Source organism: Pezoporus wallicus, unplaced genomic scaffold, assembly GCF_028554395.1.
Source record: "Pezoporus wallicus isolate ANWC-B61680 ecotype Strahan unplaced genomic scaffold, APGP_CSIRO_Pwel_v1 contig_5863, whole genome shotgun sequence".
NCBI lineage: Eukaryota > Metazoa > Chordata > Aves > Psittaciformes > Psittacidae > Pezoporus > Pezoporus wallicus.
Window position 1 is genome coordinate 555888 of NW_026635152.1, and position 25450 is coordinate 581337.

The window sequence follows — 25450 nt, forward strand, 5'->3', positions numbered from 1 at the left end:
TACCTTCACGTTCACTAATTGTGCCAACCACTGCCAAAAGAGGGGTTCACATCACCCCAGAGAGAAGAGGGTGATTAATCCTCTGCTGGCAGAGGGGAAGTTGATCGGTCCTTAGTGTATGGGGGTGCTGAGGGACCCCTTGGACAACAGAGATAGAAACAGCCTTGCCCTGTTCACGGGGCTCACGCACACTCAGCACCAGCCAGGACCTGGCTCTTGCTTCTTTTTCTGGTCTTTCACTTCTAGGAAAGCCTGTCCTCTTCCCAACAGCAGAGCAAACCCTTCCCCAAGCAGCCATTCCAAGAGCATTTGTATTAATCCAGATTAACAAACATCAAGCAATTTAGATAAACCGCATTAAGCCAAAACCCACCTTTGAACTTGTTATTTTTTTAGGGATCAAAATCCTTCCCTGAGCACTGTGTGTGGTTTGGGCCTCCCCATACCACAGCGTCACCAGATGAGCTCTGCACTGAGTACTCAGATAATTAAGTGAAGTCAGCAAATGTGATTACCGAGAGCCAGCACATGAGGCCCAAAACTGATTCTGGGTCCTGGGATGTCCAAATGGGTGAAAGCACACGGAGCATCTCCCTGGATCCATGTACATCATCCAGCCACGACACCTGGGCTCCAGTCAGACTGCCCATGTGACCACAAGCCAAACCTCTCCCAGCCTCAGTTTACCCAGCACCAACCCATCCCCTAAGTATATGGATGATGAGATCACTGTGAAATGCCCCAAGATGAGGAGCTGGCCGCAGAGGCTGGGCAGGATGGGTGATGGTTTGCTCAAAGTGGCCAGTCCCCATGGCTTGGACATGGGTGTCGTGACTGAGGTGGCAACAGCCAGCTCATGTGTATGGGTTGTCTCACGGAAAAGGTCACACACCAGCTTTGGAGAAGGGAATGAATAGATGCTGTAGTCACTGGTGAAGCATGTGGTGTGTTACAGCACGTAGACACCTTGCACACCCACCCCAGAGCCATCACTGCAGCAGATACCTCTCCAAAGGGATCAAACCAAAATCAGGCTACAGCAGACCCAACACCACAGCACCTTCTCACCTGGACAAGGTGGATAACACCACTTCATTCACCTGCAGGGAAGCTGTGAGCTCCTCAGGATCCAGCTGTCTGCTCCCAGATGCACCAGCATCCAGCACAAAAACAATCCCAGGGGCTCCTGCAAAATCAGCTTTCTTGGCTGATGGGGCAGAGGAAAACTCCTGGCTCTGCCCTCCACATCCTCCCTGATAACGTTTTCTGCCCTTCCCCCTGATTGCTTTCCTCATAGCGGAGCCAAAGCTGTAGCTTGTAGGCTCCAAGCTCCACTTTTTGGAAGTGAGGGGCTGTAACACCAACTGGGCTTTACCTCTCATGCTGGGACAGGGTTTGCATGTTTGCAGAGAACCTTCCACGGCCGGGTGGCTGCTCACAGCTTGGTGCACTGCGCTTGTAGGTGATCCGGACCAGGACTCAGCAGGAAGTTTGCTTTCAGCTGCCTCCATCAGTGTGTGGGTGTGCAGATAGGGACCCATTTCACTGCTGGTTTGACTCCTCTAAATGGAGACTTTCACATTTGTCAGGCTTGAAAAATCAACAGCAGCTTTTAAACCAAAACACCATTTCCCTTTCCACGGGCTGCAGCTTGTTTGAACAAGTGGAACCTTCCCACCCTCTGCTGCCTCACTGTGCCTGGTGGGGTCATGGTGGTGGGTTTGCAGAAGCATAGCCATTCCACTGGAGAAGATGCTCCAGCCATGGAGCTATCTCTGCTCCTGTAGGGAAAATGGGAGCTGTTTTGGAAAGCTGAGCCCTCCCTGCTAGGTTGGTTTTGTTTTCTTAGGGAAGTTGCTCAAAAAGAGCAGAGGAGAGACACATGGGCTCTCCAGAGCACATAATTGATGGTGTGGGTGATGCAGACAGGATCAGAGCTTGGATGGTCCCTTTCCAATGTGATCATCAGGTTTACAAACTTGTGAGATGATAAAAGGGCAAACTGCAAATGTCCATGTGGAGTTGGCTGCCTGGTACTCAAACCCTCACCCTGAAAGACTCAAAATCCCCATTTCCTCTGTTGGGATTTCAGCTGGATGGCTTGGCTGAAATAAATGAGATTAATCTAATCAGAAAGATGGATGGAGCTCATTAAAACAGTAGATTAAAAAGAACCCACCAGTGCTCCTGAGGTCTTGTGCCTTTGTGGCAAGTTAAAACCACCCAGGAACCAGATTCCCTTGCAGAAATCTGTAGGAAATGCATTACAAATAGTCTGCTATTACAGTTCTTCGTGTCACCAGTCACTTGGGAAGGGAAATACATGCAGGGAAAATGCATGTATATTTAAATATATACAGTTGCATCCTCTGGGATCAGGATTCATAGGCTGGGAGTGGCGGGCCCCGCACTGACACAGGTAGATGTGAGCAATTCGAAGTCATCTCAAGAGCTGTGCTGTCTTATTCTCTGTAAATGCTATTTCCCCACCCTCACCTTCCTCAGACGAGGCTGAGCAGCAGAAAGGAGCAGAAGGGTCCGGCACTGTGCAAAGCTGAACAGGGAGCACTGGGGGGAGTTCCTGGGTAGGATCTGGGCCAGCCTGGTCCCACAATGAGCTTTCCTGGGTTTATTTCTCATGACCAGTTGCTTTCCTGCCCCGTCCTGTGGCTTTGAGCAGAGCAACCACCCCTCAAAGCCTCTTTGTGCCCCTGTTTGTAGGTGTAGGAGCTCTTTGGGAGGAACCCACACATGGATGCTTCACATGCACAGAGCCCCATTGCCTTCTCCTGATGTTCAGTTTTCCATGCAGCAGCCACCAAAAGCTGCTGCAGTTGCCTCTCCAAGGCATCATCACATACATGGTATCTTTGGAAAGTCTGACACAACAATTGCCAGCTTGTGCATGGTGAGCAGCCAGCCCTGCTTCTGCCCAGGGCTGCACTGAGACGTGTTCTCTTGGGAGCACAGTTAAACTAAATCAAACCCACACCCAAACCTTGGGTCCACCTGCCTGCACAGTGCATGGAAAGCTGTGCTGAGGCTTGTGCTACTCCACCACATAGCTTTCTATTCGGGAGGAGGTGAATTCCCTCTGGGGACAGGGCAAACTGAGCACACCGGTCAGGCCCTGGAGTGCTTCAAGTGAGAGGAAAAAGCTGGGATGGGTGGTTTCCCGAGGTCATATCTCAGCAGCATCCTCCCCCCAGCCAAGGACCAGTCATTAGCTGATGTAGCTGCAGTGCTGCCCAAGCCAAGCAGTTTTCCCATACTGCTCTTTGATGGGGTGACTTTCAGAGCTCCCTGGGGGCTTGAGGAAAACAGAATCCCAGACTGGGTTGAGTGGAAGGAACCTTAAAGCTCCTCCAGCTCCAACCCCTGCCATGGGCAGGGACCCCTTCCATAGAGCAGCTTGCTCCAAGCCCCTGTGTCCAACCTGGCCTTGAACACTGCCAGGGATGGGGCAGCCACAGCTTCTCTGGGCACCCTGTGCCAGCGCCTCAGCACCCTCACAGGGAAGAGCCATGGTTTAAGATCACTCTGACACAGCCTTGTGCTGCAGGGACACAACAGGGCAGACAGAGTTTCAGGCTATGGCTACTCCCAGCATTCAATCACTTATGACAGCTAAAAGCGTTGCAACTCAGCAGCTGAACTGCATTAATTGCACCCGTATCTTGCCGCAAACCCTGTGCAATGCCGGCAGCTCCTTAAAACCTTTAAACCCACCTGGGACCCTTTGCTGTGCAGGGGCAGCAGGCTGGGAGCCGCGGTGGTGGGCACACAGCCTGCCTGGGAACCTGCAACTCATTACGGGTGGGAGCGGCCTCGTCCCTGCTCCCACGGAGCGCCAGTCCTGCGCCTTTCATCCTCGGCAGCTCCCCGGCCACAGCACCCGGACATCTGAAGGCTTTCACAGGCTTTGGAGCCCGGAGCTGTGCCAGGCCTGCTTTACAAGGGGTGGATCAAGGCCCCAGCTCCCCAGCGCGCCGGTTCTCATGCCTGTCCCTTGCACACACGGGGCTGAGCGCAGGTCACCGTGTGCGTGGAGCCGGGGCCATGGCGAGACCCTGCCCCATGGTGCCCCAGAGCTTCCCGGCTCCACCCCTGACTGCACAAGTTGGTGTTACTGGGTCCTGAGGAAACGCATTTAGAGGAAAAGAAATGCTGGGAAGGAGAAAAAGGGCAACTTGTTTATCGGTGCACAAGGAGCCTCCTCCCAGACCGGGCGTTTTGCCCTCTGGAAGGTTTAATCCCAGTGCCGGTGCAGTCGAGGCACGGTTACGGCAGTGCAGTCAGCCACTGCTTTCTGGGTCCACAGGGAGGAAAACCGGGCAAACCCAGGTGACCAACGCAAGAAGGAAGGATGTTTCAGCGCTGCGAGCCCTGGAGCCTCTCCAGCTCTGCCGCCCCCCCTTCCACCTCTCCCTCAGGCCCGTCTGGTTTCAACACCCTGTCAGCCGCTGAGCCACAGCCCTCACAGCCTTCACGTACGAGGCCGCTCGGCCGCAGCCCGCGGGCCACGGGGGCTCTGCTGCCCTTGCTGGGGAGCGAGGGCAGCCGGGTACAGCCGCCGCTGCCCTTCGGCTCAGCCCCGCTGGGCAGCCCCACCGCGCCGCCTCTGCCCGGCGCCCGGCGCGTCCCATTCGGGAGGGAGGGAGGGGGGAGCCGGACCCCGCCGCTTGCGCCCTTTCCCCGTTGCGGGACGGCCCAAAGCCGCCGGCGCGGGGGTGTTCGACCCGGCGAGCTCCGTCAGCGAGGCCGCACCCAGGAGGCGGCAGCGCCCTGCGCGGAGCCCTCGGAGCGCTGCTGGGTACCGGGCATCCCCCGGCCCACGGCAGCGGGCTCGCCCCTTTCCCCCCCCGCCCGTCGCGCCGTGGCTCGGTCCCGTTTGAAGCTGTGGCGGGCCGATGGCGGCTCCGTGAGGGGAGGGCCGTGGGTCCGGCCCGCCATGAGCGAGACCCGGAGCTGCCGGTACGGGGAAGGGGTGGAAGCGGGGCCTGGGGGTCTCCCTGCGCGCAGAGCTTGACCAGGGCTAAATCCCGGGGTGGCGTTAACATCTGCGGCGGAGCGGGAGCCCCGCGGCCCGCCGTCACTAGGTGTCAGCCGCGCTCCGCGGGAGCAGGAGGACGAGGCGGGTCCCGGTGCCGGTGCAGGGAGCGGGCTGTGTGTGAGAGAGAGCTGCCCTCGGCCCCAGCGGCTGCGCGGGGCCGGTGCTGAACTTCTCCCTCGCCAGCGTTCCGTCCCTTCCTCGCTCGGACTCGCCCTCCTCCATCCGGAGTAACCGGTGAGGCTCCCAGGCTGAGCGCTGCGCCTGCAGTGCCGCTGGACGGTGGCTGCAAGCTGCGGGCGGCGCTCCCAGGCACGTTGGGTGTGAGTGTGAGTGAATGTTCAGGCTCGGCTTTTCTCCGTCGCGGTACGGTTCCAGGGATCTGACTGTGGCAGTGACAGGAGAAGTAACAAGAAAATAAGGTGGCTCCTGCAATATATTAAAACAAGAAGATACGTTGGAGCTTGGTTTACTCATTGCTTTGTGATTTACTAAGAAGTTCATAACGATGATGTCAGATAAGACGAATATTGAAAGATTTAGAGGCTTCACCTGCATAAGCTGTGACTGTGCCATGAAGAAAGCAGACTTTTTGCTGGAGATCTCCCCTGAGGTGTCTGCATGTAGCCGAAGGTCTGTTCAAGTGACTGATGCTCACAGCAAACACAGAGAAACGTTCTGTTGATCTTCTCTGAGGGCTTGGGGAGTTTCCTAGGAAAATGCCATGCTGTTCTCACCCCTCCGTTAAGACAGGATGGGTGCTGGGTGCTGTGAACAGGGCTGAAAGGAAGGAGCCCACTTTAGAAAACTGAAGTTGAGGAAGATTTCTGCGAGTTAGAGACAGGTGAGGTGTATTGCTGCCTGTTAGGATTAAAGACTAAGAGAAGGGAACACTCAAAGGCATGAACCGCAATAAAACCCAAGAGGAACGGTTCCATCAAACAGTTCCCGAGTTTGGTGTTAACAGAAACCCCGTCCCCTCCACTCTTAGCCTGGAAAACCCAGCGAAGGAGACCGTGCACAAAGCCTGTTGGAACAGCGTGGAGGACCAGCTCCCTGGCCAATCCAGCTGGTGCAGCAGATGAGTGGGGTTGTTCCTGGCCCAGAGAAGATGGTTGCCTTAGACTGTCTTCTCTGAATCACCACGTCACCCTCACATCCGATGTTCCTATGTGAACATGTGTAAGAGGGAGGAGAAAGCAGGCTCCATGTAATTTCTAGGGAGACACAACTGCACCTTCTAAAACCTGCCTGAGAAGGAAACTCATTCTCTGGTCCCAGGTCTTTAAAACACAATCTACCAAAAGAATGGAAAGCTTTTGTTTGAGCTGTTGGTTACAGTAACAGCTGTAGGCCCTTCCTGGTATAGTGTCTGCCAAAGAAAAACTGCAATTCTCTCTACAAAGGCATCTTTTTAAGTATAAGAGGGGCTGTATCTACTCAAATAAATATCTACTTAAATAAGTGTACAATGTAGTAAGAACACAGTTTAGCACTTAGAGACACATGTCCTAACAGGGCATGAAGAGGCATATAGTTTGCTTTTTCAGTCTGTGATTTTCCATTAACCGCCAGAGAGATAACTCCTCTTTCATGCAGGTAAAGGAGGTTTTGCAAGATTGGAAACTGTAGCCAGGCATCCTGAAGTGAGTCATTAGAGCCAAGCTTTAAGCAACAGTGTGGCCCAGAAGTTGTGTTCCCAGTAGTTACCTTAGGCTCCAGGCAAGGCCAGCCTCAATTCCTGTTGAGCAACTCTGGAGAACTGTGGAGTTCCTGGAGCAAAAGGAGACTGCTGGTTCTTTGGGCAGGTCCTGCTGTCACTGTGCCATGGCAGAACCAGCTGTGAAGCCAGACTGGAGAGTAATTTTTGAGGACCACTCCATTTAGACTGAACAACCTTTTGTAAGAAAATGGAATCAAGTCAGAGATCTAAATTCTCCTTTGTCAGCATTCTAAAACGTCCCCAGTTACAGCATTTACCCCAGTATTAAACCTTCAATTCACTGTGTCTCATCCCAGGGAGATTTTCCGCTGCTGGGCCTGATGAAAATGGCTATGCTGAATTTACCATCCAGAGCATCTGCTCTCATTTGCAAGACCACATTGTCCAGTATGAACAGAAGAAATTCTAGGAACTCTTGGATAAGCTGCCTAGTAAGTCACTGGGGAAGGGAGAGGAGACCTGCTCCTTCTACAAGAGTTATTAAAGCATTAGAAGGGAACCTAAGTATTCCAAAGCTGATGCTTTCATCATGTGCTCAGTAACAGATGAGAGAAGTGCTTCTAAGAGCTGGAGGACTCTTGGGTCCCTTCCTCAAGGCTTTTTACTAACACCTCACAGAAAAGAAGTTACTTAGAGTGCTTCAGTTTCTGCATGCATAAGTCAGAGCTAATAGCTTTCTCAGGAGGAACTGTAAGTTCTGAGGAGTTTAAAGTGTTTTGAGATCCTTAGAGGAGTGAGCAAATGATGTTAGGAGGCAGATTTAAAAAGGAAATCCTACATTTGATCTAGACATCTTTTTTGCTAGGCTATAGAGGATTTCTGTCTGCCTCTCTCATTCATCAGACTCCATTAACAGTGCTTTTTGGAGACTGAAGGCCTCTATCAAATATACTGTTCTCCACAGTAGCCTAACCCCATGTCCTGGCAACAGGACATGAATACTGTGTGTCACTGGTGGTGCAAGCCATTCCCTCCACACACACCCCCCCTTCAGCCTGCAGCATGGCATACCTGCTTCTTACTGACTTAGCCTGACCAGTCTGTCCTTGCAAACATCCACTGCCGTTACCCCACTGCAGATAACCTGGATTACACGAGAGTGTGGCTGTGACGAGCAGCAGCAGAAGTGTCCATGTCCTCTTTGCAGCCACCACACCACAGCCACCAGTAGCACAACTTTGCCTAGTCTTGCATCCATGCTAAACTGAGGATACATGAATCTGCTCTGCTGGGAGCCTGGGCAAAAGGAATACCCTGAGGTAGGAAAAGTGCTTGAATGCCTTTACAGCTTCTGCATTTTCTATAGGATGAACTGCCAGAATCTCTGATCTCTGTCCCCTCTACACCATGAAGCATTACACATGGGTTTTCCCTCTGTGAAACAACTGGATGGTTCACAAAACTAAACCTCCCTGCTGCCAGGCAGCTGCTTTCCACTCAGCTTCATGGGGGTGTTGCAGCTCTGCTCCGTGGCTTGAGATCTGCCAGGTTACCACAGCTGCTGTTTCCACACCCACAGGCTCATTTGGTTTCTGTTCACAGGCACTGCTTATGGATCAGGCAGGATGTACAAGTGCAGGTGAATGAGCTTACCATCATAGCCGCAGTCCTGCTAGTGACCAGAGGCATCTGTGAAGCACCTTATGTAGCTTACCTGGGTTTGTATCTAGGCTAAAAAGGGTAACAAAGGTCCTCCTGGAAGGTACAAGAGTACCAGGTGGGTTACTTTGAGTTTTCCAGGAGAAGAATGAGTATGCGGGCACTGGTTGCTTGTGGGAGAAGTGGCAAGAATCTCCTCTGGGCACGGAAGAGAATCTGAAATCCAAATAACAGCCAGGACTACTGCAAGGAGTAGAGGAGGCCAGCCAGTGTTTTTAGTTGGGAGTTAACTCTAGAGCAATGATCCCCTTTTGATCAGAGGGGAAAAATGAGTAGTGCTGATCAGCGTTTCATGGGTCAGCCGCAGGGCAGCCTAATGCTTGCCAAAGAGCCAGGAAGGGAGGCTTAGTTCACAGAGCTCTGGCTAAATGTTGGTCACCCCAGCTAGCTGGCTGTGGTGACACTCCACAGGCACATGGAGAAGCCCCCTTCCCCAACCAATCTGAGCTGTGGCCAGAGCACAGGTACCTTCGTATGATTTAGGGATAAAGAAGCTTTAGAAGACATTGTGACCACGTGCTCCAGGAGGTCAGCAGGACTCCCTCAGCTGGGTTACTCTGCTTTCACCCCGATACACACTTCCCTGACAGGTCAGATAAAAAGCATTGCAGACAACGACAACACAGCCCAGCACATCATTGGTGAGTCTCTGAGCTAAAGTCTAACTTGAAGCCACTTTGCACTCGTAGGCCACAATTTCGGTTTAGACTGATTACCCTGGAGCATACAGGACAGGTCTAGACTAAGTTTGGTGTCTGGCCCCTCCACGTAGTCTGAACAGGAGAGGTGGGTCAGGGAAACTTGGTTTAGAAACTGCCTTGATTTTCCTGTTCCACCCTGAAATGCTTCCAAACAGTAATTGCTTTGGGAAATCTCTTAAATCCTCCCTTCCCTGCTAAAAGCTAAACAGGCCCAAGCGCAAGCTCCGTTTCTAGGCAGTGTTGCAATCTTCAGGCCAGGATGTAGAGTGAGTACTTAATCACTGGCTGTAGTAAAGCACCATGCTAAGATCTTTAAATACTATTTATCCCTAGAGAGAGCAGTGCTGGTATTCAGCTGCCCTGAAATGCTACTCCATCAAAATATTTATTCAAATGCTTTGGGTAAGAGCTGCTTACTTTGACCTTATATTAGTATTCAGAATGCTAACTGAGAATGCAGTGCCACAGGCAGCCTGTACGCTACAGAAAGATTATTTCCACATGGAAGACCAGCTTTTATCAGCTATGAAAATAAGGTGCGGCTCTTCCTGCCCACTGCTTCATCTAGTCAAATATCCTTCCCAGCCCATGTGGACTCTGCCAGTGTTTATTTGGGTTTCTTCTTCCCATGTCAGAGCAGGTTTGTTTTGATGTAGTTTTGATGTAGTTCAGAAAGCTGGATTAATAACCTAAACCAAACCTTGATAAACTACAGGCTGGGCAGCGGGTGATGGCACTGACTCACCATGGGGTGGCACGAACTAGAGAGCCTGTCCCCTTTTGTGTCTAAAAATCAAACCCGTGTCTTGCCTGTACTTTTGGCCTCCATCAACATTTTCCACATACTCACTTCAAGTGCAGGAACATCTGAAGTAGCTGATAGTTGAATGTCAGCTCTGTGCTCCTCAGCAAGGTCCTTGCATGCTTTCCATTTCAAACTGCTGCTGTGGCAGGCAAGATAAATCCCAGGCTCTGGAGTTCTGTATTCCATTTCCCTTTGAAGATGCTCAACAATTCAGTGCAGTACAAAAGCTCTCACGGTGGGTGAAGAATCTTTACTGTTGACCTGCTCCACTTTAACGTGAGGTTTGATGGCTCTGACCATGGTGAAGCCCTTCAGCAGTCCCCCCAGTGACAGCCTTCCTTAGTGCAGCTGCAGAGTGAACTCCAGGCATGTGCCCCTGGTACTCGAGTACTCTCCGTGTGTCACATGTTCCACCTTGGTTCCTGTGCTGGAGGCTCTTTCAGCTGCTTCCAAATGGAAGAGGAATACATTAATCCACTGTCCCTGAATCCACCCACTGTGTTACTTGTCCACAACATCCCACCACAACGGGGCTGCCTTCAGATCTACTCTTGACTGCACAAGGAAGCTTCCTGTGCTGACTGTAGATTTAGTTTTGTTTGCTTACTTCCTCTCCCTACAGAGCAGCAAATTCATTCCTTCCTCTGCCTTTTCATTTCCCCTGATGGACAGAGTGCAGAAAGATTTCCTGAAGAGCCTTGGTTCTGTTCAGGAAGAGCTGTGGGAAGCTGGGAGCAGGTTTGGAAGTGTGATCCACCACAACAGGCAGGGGTCTGGACCTCACCACTCAGGAATACTCATGAAGGTGCTTCTCCCAGATGCAGAACCAGACTCGAAGTGGATTCTTTCTGATCATCTTCACCACCTGGCAGAGGTGGAACACTTTCTCCCACAGTATCTCAAATCATGCCTCAGATTGTAAAAACCAACTGGACAAATCCACAGGGACCAGCATTACCACCATGCAGCGACTCTGTGTGTCTGTATCTGAATAAACCTCCCAACTACAAACCGTAGTGCTGCTTTTTCCCCCAAACCTGCCACTGTTTGGTGGGGAAGACAACAGGATGTGGAGCTGATAAAGCTGCAGAGGAGCTCAGGCTGTTTTAATTCAAGGTGTTAATTCTGCCATGGGCCTGTAACCTACTTTGCTGAAGCTTTAGTCACAGCCCAGGGATGCTGTTTGCATTTGATAAGGCCACATGGTATTTAAAATCATTAAATCTGCTCAATATGGTTCAATGTTAGCTTGAAAACCTGACTGAATTATTAGAAATGGAACATATGGTATAAATTTAGCAATCCCTGGTGTATTTAGTATTTCACATCAGCCAGATTTCACTTGACATGAAAATGGGAACTTTAACCTGTCTAGATTTCTTGCTCTAATTTTACATCATGAAAATGTCCTATTTGTTGGCAAGCTCAAGATCTCTGCTGGGTAAACACTAAACTCAATGGCTGCTGTCAGACGAACCACTGGCTGCTGTGATTTCACTGTTCATCATTAGTAAATGAGGGTCCTCTCAGTCCCAATGGAACAATCCTTCCAGATGCACAGTAATGGGGGTAAAAATGAACATTTCTCACCATACCCAAAGGGGCTGGAGATCTTGAACAGAACCAGTGGATGTGTTCTTACACATAAATAATGCATTTGTCTCAAAATAATGACACCCAATATTTGGGGTCATTATGACTAAGTGCAGACAGAGCAGCTTCAGCCAAATGAAACAACTGCCCAGCAGGCACCACTCCCCATTCCACACCACTCAACTACAGCAGGACTGCTCCCAGCTTCAGAGCCCTTTGCTCTGCTTCCACAACCAGAGTGCATCACAGAATCCCAGACTGGTTTGGGTTGAAGGGACCTTAAAGCTCCTCCAGCTCCAACCCCTGCCACAGGCAGGGACCCCTTCCATAGAGCAGCTTGCTCCAAGCCCCTGTGTCCAACCTGGCCTTGAGCACTGCCAGGGATGGGGCAGCCACAGCTTCTCTGGGCACCCTGTGCCAGCGCCTCAGCACCCTCACAGCAGGCAACTTCTTGCTTTAGATCTAACCTGAACTTCCCCTGTTTCAGTCTGAACCCATCACCCCTTGTCCTATCACTGCAGTCCCTGATGAAGAGTCCCTCTCCAGCATCCTTGTAGCCCCCTTCAGACACTGGAAGCTGCTCTGAGGTCTCCCTGCAGCTTCTCTTCTCCAGGCTGAACAGCCCCAGTGTTCTCAGCCTGGCTCCATACAGGAGGTGCTCCAGCCCCTGAGCATCCTCATGGCCTCCTCTGGCCTTGCTCCAACAGCTCCATGTCCTTCTTATGTTGGGCTCACCAAATGTCAGCTCTGTGCAGTGCTCCAATGCTTCCCCTTTCCTTGGATTTACAAAGTGGAGAAGCACAGGTGCTGGACTCACCCAATCAAACCCCACAAATCTGCCACCCCTCACCCCCTCTTCTCTTACCTTCACAGGTCGGGTCTGTTGGCTGAGGACAGGAACAGCGTTGCTGGAACACAGAAGAACAGGAGCCTTTGGTGTCACCGTGGGGTAGGTCACAGTGACAAGAGGGCAACACGTGTCTAAGTTGGTTTATTAATTCAGTCTGTTCTAAGTTGTACAATTCTGAAAACAACAAAACGACTGCTGGAAGCCCAGAAATATTTACACTCTCGCCTTGTTGTAGTGAGGTCAGTCTATGTTGTTGCACAGATTGGTTATGTTTGGTACCACAAGATGTTTCAAAATTCAGACAAATTTGAACAGATTAACAATTGTATATACAGGAAATAAAAGGAAATTCAAGTATCAAAATACAGACAGATTAAATAACATTTGTAGTACAAATCAGTCCCACTGCCATACATCACAATTAGCAAAAATGACTACATTGCAAACTGAACGTGAGTGTTCTCTGCCCTCTTAGGGAATCTCAGGTTATTCTTCCATGGGTAAGAAAAATGTTTGAGCTAGATTGACTTTGCAAGAGCAGCACAGGTACTTTCTTTTGGGAAAATGAAAAAATACAGGAAGTAATGCCAATAGGAAACATAAAAGGGAGACCTTTAGCAACAAGAGTGTTGCAAACACCTCTAAAATAAAGGTCTGACTGCATGGAAACAACATCAGCAGAAGGAAGCTAGGGGAAACTGTGCTGCTAGAAACTGCTGAAGTGCAGTGGAAGGAGCATTAGAGCAATTGCCTCCACTTCAGCTGCCCACAGAACGGGGTGGGTTCAGAGGGACTATTTGGCATCTGGTCTGTGTCTCAGCAGCCTTGTGAAGGTGCAGACTTGTCACTAGAGGTACAGCCAGGAAGCTGCTGCATCTTCTCCCTGTGAGGGGACAGGCACATACCCCACCAAAGTTGCATAATTTCTTCATAAAAGAACAATCCCAAAGCAAGTTCAATGGAAGCTGAACAACTTTTTGTTTTTCCTTGTAAGTATAAAATTAAAAAGGATAAAGCAGCTTCAATCTGGGGGGGAAAAAAAAACAACCCAAACCAAACAAACCAAAAAAGTTCATCCCCTCCTATATAAAAAAGGACAACTTTGCATCTCAGTTACTTATCTTGAGTTCTCAGCCTGGACTCATGCCGTGCACAATCCAAACTCTGTAAACCACAATCTGTCCTTAAAAAAGGGGACTGAGGCCCAGGGCAGCACCACCTTTTCCAGGCAGAGAATACAGCAGATGCATTTTGAGTCAAAAGTCATATTCAGCACCAGAAATTTAGGGCACTTTCCTCCCAGATACCATAAAACCCTGGAGGGAGGAAGAGGCAGAATACTGTGCAATGGGTGGGATAACATGACTGGGAGTCAGGGACTGGCATGGTCCAGGATCTGTCTCCAGCATGCAGGTACCTTGAGAAGACCCATTGAAATAGAAGGGGAATATGCACTGCCAAAACAACTGCTTTGTTTATGGAGTGAGAAAGAGAGTATCTGGCTAAAGAACTGTTGGATCACTAAAGACAACCACAGGATCACACACAGGACTGGAAAGGACCACCAGGGTCACTAAGCACAGTCCCCTGAAGATTGGAGTCTTCATCACCACGTCACCTCCAAGCCAACCTTCAAAAAGCTCATGCAAGTAAAAAGAAAGCTGTCCCTCCTCCCAAGCAGAGGTTCAATTTGCAATCTCTCCAAAAAGACTTGTTGCCAACACACCAAATATTTACACTTAACACCAGTATGAATGCAACATATGCAGAACAAGGAATGTTAGGTTTCCTAAATTCATCAACTTAAAAAATAATCATCTCCACTTCCCCCTCCTTATCATTTACAGGTCTATGCCCTTGGGATTACGGATCATCTCTCTCTGCCTCACTGGCTAGAGAGACTAAATGAAATCCTGACATACAGCAGCAACTGGAGTTAAACAGAAATTATCTGGGCATACCATCAGAGTAAAGCAGCAGGTACCACATCCCCAACCATCATAATGCCTGTCGAGGTTACACACGTGCTGTGCTACATTTGTGTGTCTGAAGAATGAAAATCACATTTTAACACCTCTCCCTTGAGGGGATCAGTCAGTGCTGTGTGAAGACACATCAGTCACAGCCCAAACTGCTGTTATACCCTGCTGATTGGGAAGAAAAGTAATGGCACCTTTGAGATGGCGGTTTTGGGGATCCCGGACTGAGATGGGGGCTGAGCCATCCTCAGGTTGGTCTGATTTCTCCTGGTGTATGGACCGTTTCAGTGTAATGCCCAAAATTTAACTCCTTATTTGTTCACCTTCTGAATCGGTTGCACTAATTAAATAACAAGCTAGTATCAAAAAAGTGCTAAATCACAATTGAATAGACTTTAAAAAACCCCAACCCCTCAACCCTTCAGGGCACAACTGCATTTAAAACCAAATCAGGTGCACACGAGACTGGAGAAGGGACTCATCTCCAGGGGTTCAGTGCGGAAAAATGGGAAGAAATTGTGTCCTTGCCATAGAAGCATCAAGTATTGCAATGCAAGAGTTCTCTGGAAGGGAAGCAAACTCTGTACCATCGTCAGACTTGGCCACAACCACTCTGGGGTGAAAGATCCTTTGCAGACTCCTTAAGTTGTTTCCACTTGCACTTCCCCTGCCAGACTTCTCACACTGGAGGAAGTGATTTCCAGGAATTTGGCATTCTCTACTGTTCACCCAGAACTGAAGCAATGTAAGTACCGTTAGAGATGTGCACACCACTCCCACCACTAAGACTCCCTAGTGTACTCAGGGCTGCGTGGATTCTCAGTAAATATCTATTGGTTTTTTCCTCACCAAAATACCTGCAGTGCTACATTTAAACTGTGAACTGGATTTGCTCTGCATCATTTTTGCACATTATTAAAGAAACAGGTTGAAAAACATTTGTGTCGAGCTAGAAAAGGTGACATCGCTCTCAGAAGTCTCAGCTTCCCTTTGCTAGACATGGAGAGAGCTGCTTTCCTCAGCTGGTGCCTGGGATCCCTTTTCCCCCCTCTGCTTTGGGAGCCCTCACTGAGCAGCCATGCACCCAACTCCAAGGCAGACACCAGATGGAGATGATCTTCGTGTCAGCAGGCCACTGCTTCTTAGGTCTCTGCCCCGTTACTACATGTCCGTGGTAGGAGACAGCTGCCCGGAGCTCAGCTTTGCAGAGGCAAACAGAAAGGAAGATAATGGAATGAATGATTTCTGAGTCATAAAACACAAGAGCTGGGAAAGATGAGGCTCATGGCCAGGATGCGACACAACCGTGAGGGTTATGGACACACAGCGGGGGCAGAGCTGCCTGTGATCCCAGCTGGGTTTGGATGGTCACCCTTAGAAAGGCACATGCTGTGGTGACCCAGTGTGGGAGGTGCTGAGGAACCTGCTGAGAGCAGGGGAGATGCAAGAGCTCAGACCCTCTAGAGTCAGCGTATGGGTGGGCTATGGCATGGTAAATACTTACACATAGAAACTGCACTACCACACCAATCCTGTTTCTCTTTGAAGGATACAGAAACCCCCAGGGCTCCTTTACAGCTTGGAAAGATGCTGTTCAAACCCAGCCCCAGCCTCTCACAGCACATCAGATGCAGCAATATTCTGCTGTACACCACACTGTGGCTGGCAGGATGGTCCTGCAGCACTTCAGGCAGCTGCAGTTCAACCTCTGCTTCAGGGGTCTTTAAGCAGAGGAGTATTTGCTCCGTGGCAAGAGGCTCCTCGGCATGTGAAATACATGCACTAGGCTGAGCCTTCCTTTTTCTCTAGGACAATCTTTTTATTCCTCTCACTTGGGTTCTTACCAGCCTAGCCCTCATTTTGAAGTCAGTTTGCTGCTCAGTGCTATTAAGCCACAAATGACTTGGGAGATCAAATTCACTCCTGAGAAAGAGCTGAATCAAGATTTTGAAACATCAGATTTCACCACAAGTCTGGGGAAAGAGAAGCTTTGAGGCAACAGCTCTAAACTCAGACAAGCTGCTTCTAGCCCCTAAATACCAGGTGCAATAACCCAGGGCTGCTATTGTGACCTCCCCACTGATGCCAACTGGTGACGACCAAAGAAGATTTGGGGTAAATTCTGTTATGTGGACATGGAGCTTTACTGGGGATCCGAGTGTGCCCTCCTCCCCATTTCTAAGGTGCCCACCAGACACGTCACACAGAGGTGAGCAGGGAGCTGCTGCCCACCTTTCTCACAGCTCTCCAATACAAACCCACCAGCACCAGCACCTCTCCAGAACTGGGCTGTGAGGGGGTTTTGCCAAGGTGTGAAACCCACAGTGAGTTCACTCACACCAGGGTGCACGTCAGCGAGTTCTGTGCAGCCCAACTACCACACAGCCACAGCCCCATCTGCTCAGCCCTCTCCTGCGAGGAGCTGGGGGGGTCCAGGAACCAGCTGTGCTTTGAGTCTGAAGTTTCAGACTTCACCTCTGAGGAGAGCGCTGGAGGGTTACTGCCATGTCGTGGAAGTCACAGAGCCTTTCACTAAAGGGTCTTCAAACTGCTCTGCAAACACAAGGAGCCTTCCACCCTTAGAGCGAAGTACATCCCCATCTCCTACACGGGGAAACCGACAGGTGCCATTGCTTGGACACAGCAACTCCGAGAGCAGCAGCAGGGGGTCAGGAATTCTGCCTCCCGGTGCTGTAGAGTCATCAAATCCTCCTCCTCCTCAGTTTGAGCTCAGTGAGCTTTGCAAACACAAGTGAAGGAACCAAGAGCAGGCCACGGATGGCTCATAGGGGCTTTCACCACCGTAACAGCATTCCCAGACTCTGCTCTGGCCTGTGACAGTTGCTCTGCCATCCTATGCAAATGATTCCCACTCATATTCTGGAATTTAAAGCTGCTTCTACTGAGAAAGTAACATTTCTACACTGAAATAGGGACATTTTCCCAGAGGAAAAACATATGCACTTGAGAAGCAGCCAGAAAAAGCAGAGGTGGCCACTGATGCAAGGGCCACTTCCGAGTGAAATCCTTGCTCTCAAGGATGGAAGGTGACAGATGTTTCAAGATCCCTATAGCCCTCACTGTGCAATGGCTTGTAGGCTGAAAACAAGCTCTGGGATCAGCAGCAGACTGATTTCAATTCCATTTCTCCCTTTGGCAAAAAAGTAAGTCTGCTCAACACCGCAGAGCTCCATCTGCTTGAGCAGCACAGTGTCCAGCCCCTCCAACACCTTTCCTTCCCAGCACGGGCTAACAACATGTGCCTTTAAAAGCTTAACCTCTTTATAATCTGCAAAGTGAGAACTATGCCCATAGCTCTGAAGATTGGCGAGTGTAAACAGGACTATGGGGGGGGGAAAGAATCCTACAAGGGATGAAATGCATGAAACCAGAACCTCAGTTCACTTCTGAGGGGAACGGAGCTCACAGTGGGAACGATCAAACCCGGCCTGAACCAATGCTCCCATCAGAGCAGGTTTTCTGCTTCAGGCTTCACAGGGAGAGACTGTGGGCAAGGGTCCCCGTGAGGCAGTCTAGTGAACGTGTGTTATTTGCAGACAGCATCACAGTGGTTAGTGTCGATTCGAACGGCAGGTAAGAAGAGGGGTGAGTTCACTTAACAGTACGCAGCCGTGGCTCAGTCGGGAAGGAGAGGGTGGAGGAGGAGGGAGTGCACCGCAGAGACAAGAGGTCTCCATCAGTCCAAGGAGAAGAAGGTGAAATAGAAAAGAAAAGGCCTGGGGGTATCACATTGCCCCAGGGATTCACAGTGCCAGAGCGAGGGGAAAGACGCGACAACGGCCGGAGGCTTCCTGGCTCCAGAGCTCCGGTTCCCCAGCCTGCACCCCCTGTACCTCCCGCCTCACGGATACCTATCAGCGTGTTACCCTTGTTTCCGAGTAAGGAGAATTCACAGTGTTCAGCAGTGATCGGGTACAAAAGCCGGTTTTTAAGTCTACAGTCTCCTAAGTGCTGCTGCCATTGACGTAGTGCCTACGCGGGGCTCAGTGCGAGCAGCTGGAGGGAGAGGGGGTTTAGAGCGGACAGATCAGATCGCAAAGGCACGGTTAGACTGGGTGGACACGGGGTGTGTTTGCTTTAGAAGATAGTGGTCTCATACTTAGTGCTGAGGGTCCGCTTGGAGTCCTGTTTGGGGTCCACGACCCAGGAGACACTGGCATGAGACTGGGAGTCTTGGTCCACTTCCGGGGGCTCCAGCTAGAAAATAAGGAGAGAAAGGACGTGTTAGGTCACCCGTGAATCTGGGATTCAAAGCATGGGGAGGCTGCTGCTCTGCCTAACGCCCATCCCAAAACCACGCACGAGTGCAGGGAAGCAGCTCCCCACACACACCGAGTCCTAAATGTGAGCTAAAGCATGTCCAGCCACATCAGTCTCAACCCAGCACCTTGAGCAGAGCTCCTGTGTTAGGCCTGCAAGCCCCTGTGACCATTAGTGACAGCTTCACTTCCTTCTACAAACAAGCATGAAAAATACAGAGTGCTATAAAGATGGCACTGTAAGAAGCAAAATAAAAGAGGCAGAGGGAGAGGGGACACAGCTCTGGCAGGTGAACTCCCAAGTCATTTACTCTCCTGACCAAGCACGGCTCTTTCATCTTGTCCTCCTTAATCAGGATCCTACAGGAAGGTTAACAACACCAGAAAGAGCAACGCAGTTAGTTGAGAGCTGCCACTCTACATCAGCAGGGGAGGGTATGAGGACATGAGTGCTTTATCCCTGGGGTTCATCTGAGCCCACGGCACGGCCCTGGAACGAGCAGGGAGGGGAGACAGCAGCGAGGCAGGACACAGGAGCACAGCAAGAGGCACGGGAAGCGGGGAGGCGGGCGGGCTGGTGGCAGCTGGGGTGGCCCAGGTCGGATCACAACGGAAGGTGGCAGGAAGAAGGGTAAAGAACCTTGGCTCCGGGACTAACAGACTGCAGCGGCAGGTAGGAGGGGCGGTGTGTTGTACACGTGTGACAGTAACAACAGCGGGTGTCGGGAGGGAGCGGCACCTGAGCGGGGGGAGCAAGCACAACACAGACAAAAGGAGACATTAAAGGAAGGCAAAGGCTTATGCAGCAGTCTCTGCTCCTCAGCAGCTCCAGCCTTGGGTGGTTTTGGCTACAGGAGCATTCCCACACTGCAAACTGCAGGTTATCTACTATGTACTGTGGCCCTGGTGGGTTTGCACAATGGAAGCTGCACTGGACCCAACAGGGTACTTAGACCACATCCCACCCAGGATATTCCCACCTTGGCTTGTGCTCATCCTACCAGGGGAAGCCCTAACACTGCAGCAGGACTGCTACCAGAGTCACAGACACTGCAACATCAGTGGTGCCTACAGCTATGGGTGCCCTATCTGTACCTAAAGGCACCCTTTATGCAGCTACAGGCACCTTGTCTGTGCCTGGGCTCCCCTCACCACCAAGGGGAAGGTTTAAGTGAGTGTTTAAGCCCAAGGGAAATCCCAGATCCCCCCCAGCCCTCAGGCACTCACTGCAGATTTCCTCATGCCAGCTCGTGGCTTAGGCACCGGTTTGGAAGATTTTGTTTCAATGGCTTCTCCTGCCCCAGCACCCAGGGGCTTTGCTCTCTGGGCTTGGAGGGCCAGCTGATAGGCCACCTCGAACGCCTGCCCCAACGTGAGGATGATCTCGTACGTCAGGTTCTTTGGAGAGAACACACAAAACACAGAGCAGTTTAGCAGTGGTTTGCATTGTAAAGAGAAAAAAGCCGGATCATCTGGTACAGCTGATTCTGCCTGAGAATAAAAGCAAGTTCTGCTCCCCCTCATACAGTGAATGAAAGGCTGTTAAATCAGCCTGTTACACCCAGCATAGCTGAGAGTGTATTAGGGCTTTGTATATTCCCCAGGAGGGGAAAACTCTCTTTATACTAGAGACTACAGTAACGAAGCCACACAAATGTTCTGTTTGTCGACAGAGCTCCAAAGTAAAGGCATTTTGAACCAGGACTTTGAAAGGCTTATTTTAGGTGAAAGAACCTTGATCCTGGTCTGTGACTGCCCAACAAAGCTGAGTGCTGAAGCAAGGGGGCTGCAAAGGACCGCAGCACGCTGGGAGATGCAGTAACACACTCACCACATCCACGGTGCTGAAGACGTGGCAGTAGTGGTGGCTGGTCTGCAGGTCCTTGGTGATGTAGGCAAAGGTGCAGAGATCCTCAGGGTCCTGAGCAGCGCAGGAGATGTTCCGGATCTCGTGCTCAGCAATGACATTCTGTCAGGGTCAACCATAAGCACTTCTCACCCTTCTGGGGATGGCAAATATACCCAGCAAACCACCTGGTGGCTGTGGCACGTGTGTACCGGGGCCAGGAAGAAAAGCAGGTACTGGCAGAGGGGGAATCTCCCAGCCAGACCAGTTCTAGCTCCCTCCCATGGCAGGAATCAATGGAAACGCGGTCCACAAACAGCCAGTCTGCCAAGCCTTTGGCGTTCAGGTAACACCACCACCTTGGTGCTCTCCCATAGCCCAGGTAGCTCCTTGAGCCAAGAAATGTGACCTGCATCCCCTGGGGCTGCAGGTCTTGTCCTTCCAGACACCAGCTCCAAGGCACCTGAAGCTCACCTTGTTTGAGGCATCGATGAATTTCACCCCTTTGTACGTGATGGACAGTATAATGGTCGGGATCTTCTTCATATGCTCTGTGGATTTCTTCAGAAACAAGAACATTAAAGTGACCAGTTGTGAATAAATGCTCCCTCCTTTGCCAGGGCCCCAGTCCATTCCAGAAACCCCAGGCCCCACAAAAGCAGGCTTTGGGGGTCCTGGACCAGGAGAAGGAAAACCTGAAATGCACCCAGCACCCCTTTCCCCAGGGAAAACACCAGTTCTCCCACTGCACAGACCTTCCAGCTATGGGGAAGTGCTGGGGGGAGTTCAGCAGCAATAGCATAACCTGTTATGGGTGCTCTGGGGCCCTGCTCTGCCCATGGGCAGGGTTTGGGGATCCACAACTTCACTGAGACCTCCCCATTTGGGGAGCCACAACTCCCCGAGATCTCCACATCACCCACCACATCCTGTGAGTGAAGCCCCCCTGTACCCATGGCTTCCGTACCCTCATCTTGGCACAGGCATCCTGCGTAGACTCTGTCCCCCGGAGGTCTTTGATCAACATGGAGCCCAGGTACTGTTTGGGAGAGAGAGAGATGTTAAAGGCTTCAGGCAGAAAACCCTGCAACAGCCAAGGGAATGTCATGGCCCAAGAGCAGCCAATAGCCATTGATCACAGAATCCCAGCCTGGTTTGGGTTGAAGCTTCCCCAGCTCCAACCCCTGCCACGGGCAGGGACCCCTTCCATAGAGCAGCTTGCTCCAAGCCCCTGTGTCCAACCTGGCCTTGAACACTGACAGGGATGGGGCAGCTACAGCTTCTCTGGGCACCCTGTGCCAGCGCCTCAGCACCCTCACAGGGAAGAGCTTCTGCCTTAGATCTAACCTGAACTTCCCCTGTTTCAGTTTGAACCCATCACCCCTTGTCCTATCCCTGCAGTCCCTGATGAAGAGTCCCTCTCCAGCATCCTTGGAGCCCCCTTCAGACACTGGAAGCTGCTCTGAGGTCTCCACGCAGCTTCTCTTCTCCATCCTGAACAGCCCCAGTGTTCTCAGCCTGGCTCCATACAGGAGGTGCTCCAGCCCCTGAGCATCCTCGTGGCCTCCTCCAGCAGCTCCATGTCCTTCTTATGCTGGGGATACCAGAACTGCACACAGTGCTGCAAGTGGGGTCTCAAGAGATGATGGATGGGGAGGGGCAGGTCACTCAGGGACGGAGGAAGCAACAACAACCTGACCCTGGAGCCTCCTCATCCTCAACACCCCACAAGTCAAAAGACACTTACATTGGCCTCATACCCGCAGGACTCGAAGATGAGCTTCTCTGGCTGGTGCTGCCAGTTCTGGACTGGGGCGTAGGGGGCAGCCAGACTGGGGGGGCGCAGGGTCAGCTTTGACTCCCGACGGTCCTCCTGCAGGGCAAGAAACATGATGTGAAGCCACAACAGGTCCAGCTGGGGTTGAAACACAGACCTTGGGAGCGTTCTTGGGCTGGATGCAACTGAGGTTCAAAATGGCCATGGCCAAGTCCCACTCCCAAGGGGCTGGGAGGAGGCAGGATGCTGCCAGTGACAGTGCTGGCTCTGATGCCTGTGGACTCTGTGCCTGACCCCCCGACACCTCTGTGTCATCCCGACTCCTCACTGGCTCCAGAGAGGGGGGATCCTGCACTGAGCTGCACAGAGGGGCCCCGAGGACACGCAGAAGCACCCGCTGACCTGGGCTTTGTAGCGCTCAGCTCTGGAGTAGGGAGCAGCCTCGGTGCCTCGGTCCTGCTGCCTCTTGCCGGTGTCCCCGCAGGGCAGCAGCAGATCAGCAGATCTGCCCGTGCAAGAGTCGTTCTGGCTCAGGGGGGACGACGCCTGGGACATCAGGTCCTGGCACTGAAACAAGCGCACACCACGAACCCCAGTCAGCCCGTGCTTAGCTGAGACACTCCTCATCCCCTCAACAGTGCCAGCGCGCAGTGAGCAGAGTTAAGGGGGTCAGCTCCTGCTCTGCAGGCTCCTGCCTCCCTGTCCTCCCATCCCACCATTTGTTTGCCACACAATACCCCTGGGTTTGCTCCAGGACGGCTGTGCAGCCCCTTCTGCTGAGAGCATCCCAGGAGAGACACTGAGCCTTGGCCAGGGTGGTTACAGAGGAACAGGCTCCACTAAAGCACTAAGCAAGGCACTTGAAGCTGCTGCTGCTGCTAAGCCACCCCAGGAGAAAAGCCCTGGGAGCCCTGCAAGAGCCCAGCCCAGATGCCCGACAGCCTGGCTCTTACTGCAGGCAAGATCCACGGCCTGGACGTGCCAGCCAGCCCAGCAGACAAAGTGGGAAGCTCACAGCTGCAACACACATTAATCCTATTCAACAGACTGCCTTAATTTGCCATTGACGATCTTCCGCTCCCCACGCCAGAGCCAGGCTCCGGATCCCACCAGCTGGAGCACCAGGAAATGCTGTAAATGGCCCATTCTCTCCCACAGCCTCCTTGTAGAGCATAGCAATCAGTGGAGGCTGCACCAAAGGACTGCTCTCCCCCACAGACAACCCCCCTGTGCCTGCAGGAGTGGATCCTCAGCTGCCTGCTGCCCAGCAGGGGTTCTGTAGTTGGAAGAGGGCAGCGGGGTGAAGGTGCAGGGCTTGTACGTGGCTCCTGAGCACCCGCTCCCAGTGCAGTATCAGGGTAAATCCCCTTTTTTTTACACCAGAACCTCAGTTCCTATAAAATCCCATGTAAATAAGCAGGACATAGCAGCTCAACTCACTTCAGCTCATTGAAAAGCTTTGGGAATCCAAAACAAGAGGGAAGAGCTGTGCAGGGCAAGGACCAGATGTCTGGGATGGGGAACCTCCAATTCCTGCTCCAGGAAGCTAATTTGCAAGCACTGGGAGGAAGCAGGATGCTGTGCTCCCACTCCATGGCACACTGCCCTGCTCCTGAGGCCACAGGTGAACTGCAAAATCAATGGGGTTTGCCAAACTCCTCTCTCAAATGCCAGTTTTCAGGAAGAACAGTGAATGAGGCAGCCAACCCCCATAACCAAGGGCCTGACATCCCACAGCAAAAAACCACCATCCACATCGAGTGCAGCAAGAGTGAGAGAAGCCCAACCAGCCCAGGTAGAGAGATCTCAGACTCCCAACCAGCACAATCAGAACAGGTCCCAGCTGCATCCCATCCCAGCTGAGCCATGCCACATTCCTCCCTGTGGGAAGGCTGCCTTACATCTGGCCAGGAAACAAGGGGAAGAAAGTCAGCTCTGTTCAGCTCTCTATTCAGTGCAGGCACCCACCTTGCATAGAGGCACCTGACCGAAGGAGCTGCCTAATGCTTCCCGTGGGGAGGCAGCCAGAACCTGACCTGCAAGGGCTGAACATCATCTCCCAGCTCTCATTTCTGAAAGCCGAGTTGGACAGGCCCTTGGGTGACATGGTCTAGTGGAAGGTGTCCCTGCCCATGGCAGGGGGTTGGGACTGGATGAGCTTAAGGTCCCTTCCAAGCCAAACCACTCTGATTCTATGATTTCAACAGCAGGGTCACGCCTGTGCGAGGATTTGCTGCCTGGGTCGCTGGAGTAGATGAAGGTGAAAAGCTGATACAACTGGCCACATCACGACTTCCAGCATTGCTGTGTGCACACACTTGAGCTTTGTTTTACACAGGAAGATGCAGTTTGACCCACACAGAATAAAGCCCAGTGTGGGTAAACTCCTTCACCACTTCCGCTAGAGCACAACTGAACAAACCAACGGCGACATTCGCTGTTGTGGGGCAGGAAGTGGACAGGACAAAATCACAGCTGTTATCTGTTTTAACTCTGGCCAAGAGCTCCGGGTGCTCCGGCCAAGCCAGAGCCAGCCGGGCTGTTATTCCCCAAGTTCTGCTTGCCCACGGAGTGGGAGTTCTGGGCTCTGCACTATCCCCAGCAGCAGCCAAGGTGCATCCATGGGAACTGTTAACAGCAAACACCTCCTCCTCCACGCAGCCAGATGTGCAGTTGCCTCAGTGCTTCGAGAACTTCCTTCCAAACCACCCAGTATCTGAGAACCAGGAGGAACCCAAGCTGCCAGGTCAGACTGATTACTTTTAATGAGAAACAACCTCTTTAGGTTTTATCCTTTCCTTCTTTTCCAAAGCAATGCAGTTTTCAAAGATCACTCTCTATGCTTATTACTCTCAATCCTTACCTTCAAAGAAGTTTTAACTTCAATATTGACATTGTAGTGGGGTTCCCCCCCTTTTTTATTGATTTTGCTAAGCAGAATTTCCTGTGCATGAGAGCAGCAGAGGAAAGCTGAACATGGCTGAGCTCTGAGCCTCGATACCCAGCCAGGACCTGAGCTCTCAGTAAACATCCTCAACACATCCCTGAGTCCCCCAAGGGTGAGAGCTGCTCATTAGAGAGGGAACAGTTATTCCTGGCAGACTCAGGTTTAGCTCTGTGAAGAAAGGGATGGAAGTGAAGGGCAGAGGGAAGCTCCCAGCCAGTGCTGAGCACGTCCTGCACAGAC

At 51.6% G+C, this 25450-nt stretch overlaps 2 protein-coding genes across 10 annotated transcripts in view; one reads left to right on the forward strand and one right to left on the reverse strand.

Moving 5' to 3' along the window:
- Window positions 1-266: 266 nt before the first annotated feature.
- The window catches only part of ANKS1A (ankyrin repeat and sterile alpha motif domain containing 1A), a 126233-nt gene continuing 101049 nt past the window's right edge, over window positions 267-25450 (reverse strand). For 2 of the 9 annotated variants that reach the window (XM_057404247.1, XM_057404193.1), the window contains 8 exons: window positions 22666-22830; window positions 22234-22359; window positions 21454-21525; window positions 20961-21047; window positions 20472-20609; window positions 19868-20038; window positions 19281-19379; window positions 18290-18578 (listed from right to left, as the gene is read on the reverse strand). In XM_057404247.1, the coding sequence (XP_057260230.1) occupies window positions 18459-18578; window positions 19281-19379; window positions 19868-20038; window positions 20472-20609; window positions 20961-21047; window positions 21454-21525; window positions 22234-22359; window positions 22666-22830 (978 nt within the window). In that variant the 3' untranslated portion in view covers window positions 18290-18458. Of the gene's footprint in view, window positions 1782-2049; window positions 2106-13424; window positions 15561-18289; window positions 18579-19280; window positions 19380-19867; window positions 20039-20471; window positions 20610-20960; window positions 21048-21453; window positions 21526-22233; window positions 22360-22665; window positions 22831-25450 lie in introns of those variants that run through there. The other 7 variants (XM_057404257.1, XM_057404221.1, XM_057404181.1 and 4 more) reach the window with 6 other exon arrangements.
- On the forward strand, window positions 5559-10907 carry TCP11 (t-complex 11). The gene is given in 11 exon segments (XM_057403694.1): window positions 5559-5693; window positions 7070-7109; window positions 7112-7204; window positions 7853-7931; window positions 7933-8032; window positions 8316-8332; window positions 8334-8404; window positions 8407-8475; window positions 8924-9073; window positions 10561-10612; window positions 10614-10907. Coding segments are annotated over 11 exon segments (1053 nt in total). The 3' UTR covers window positions 10861-10907.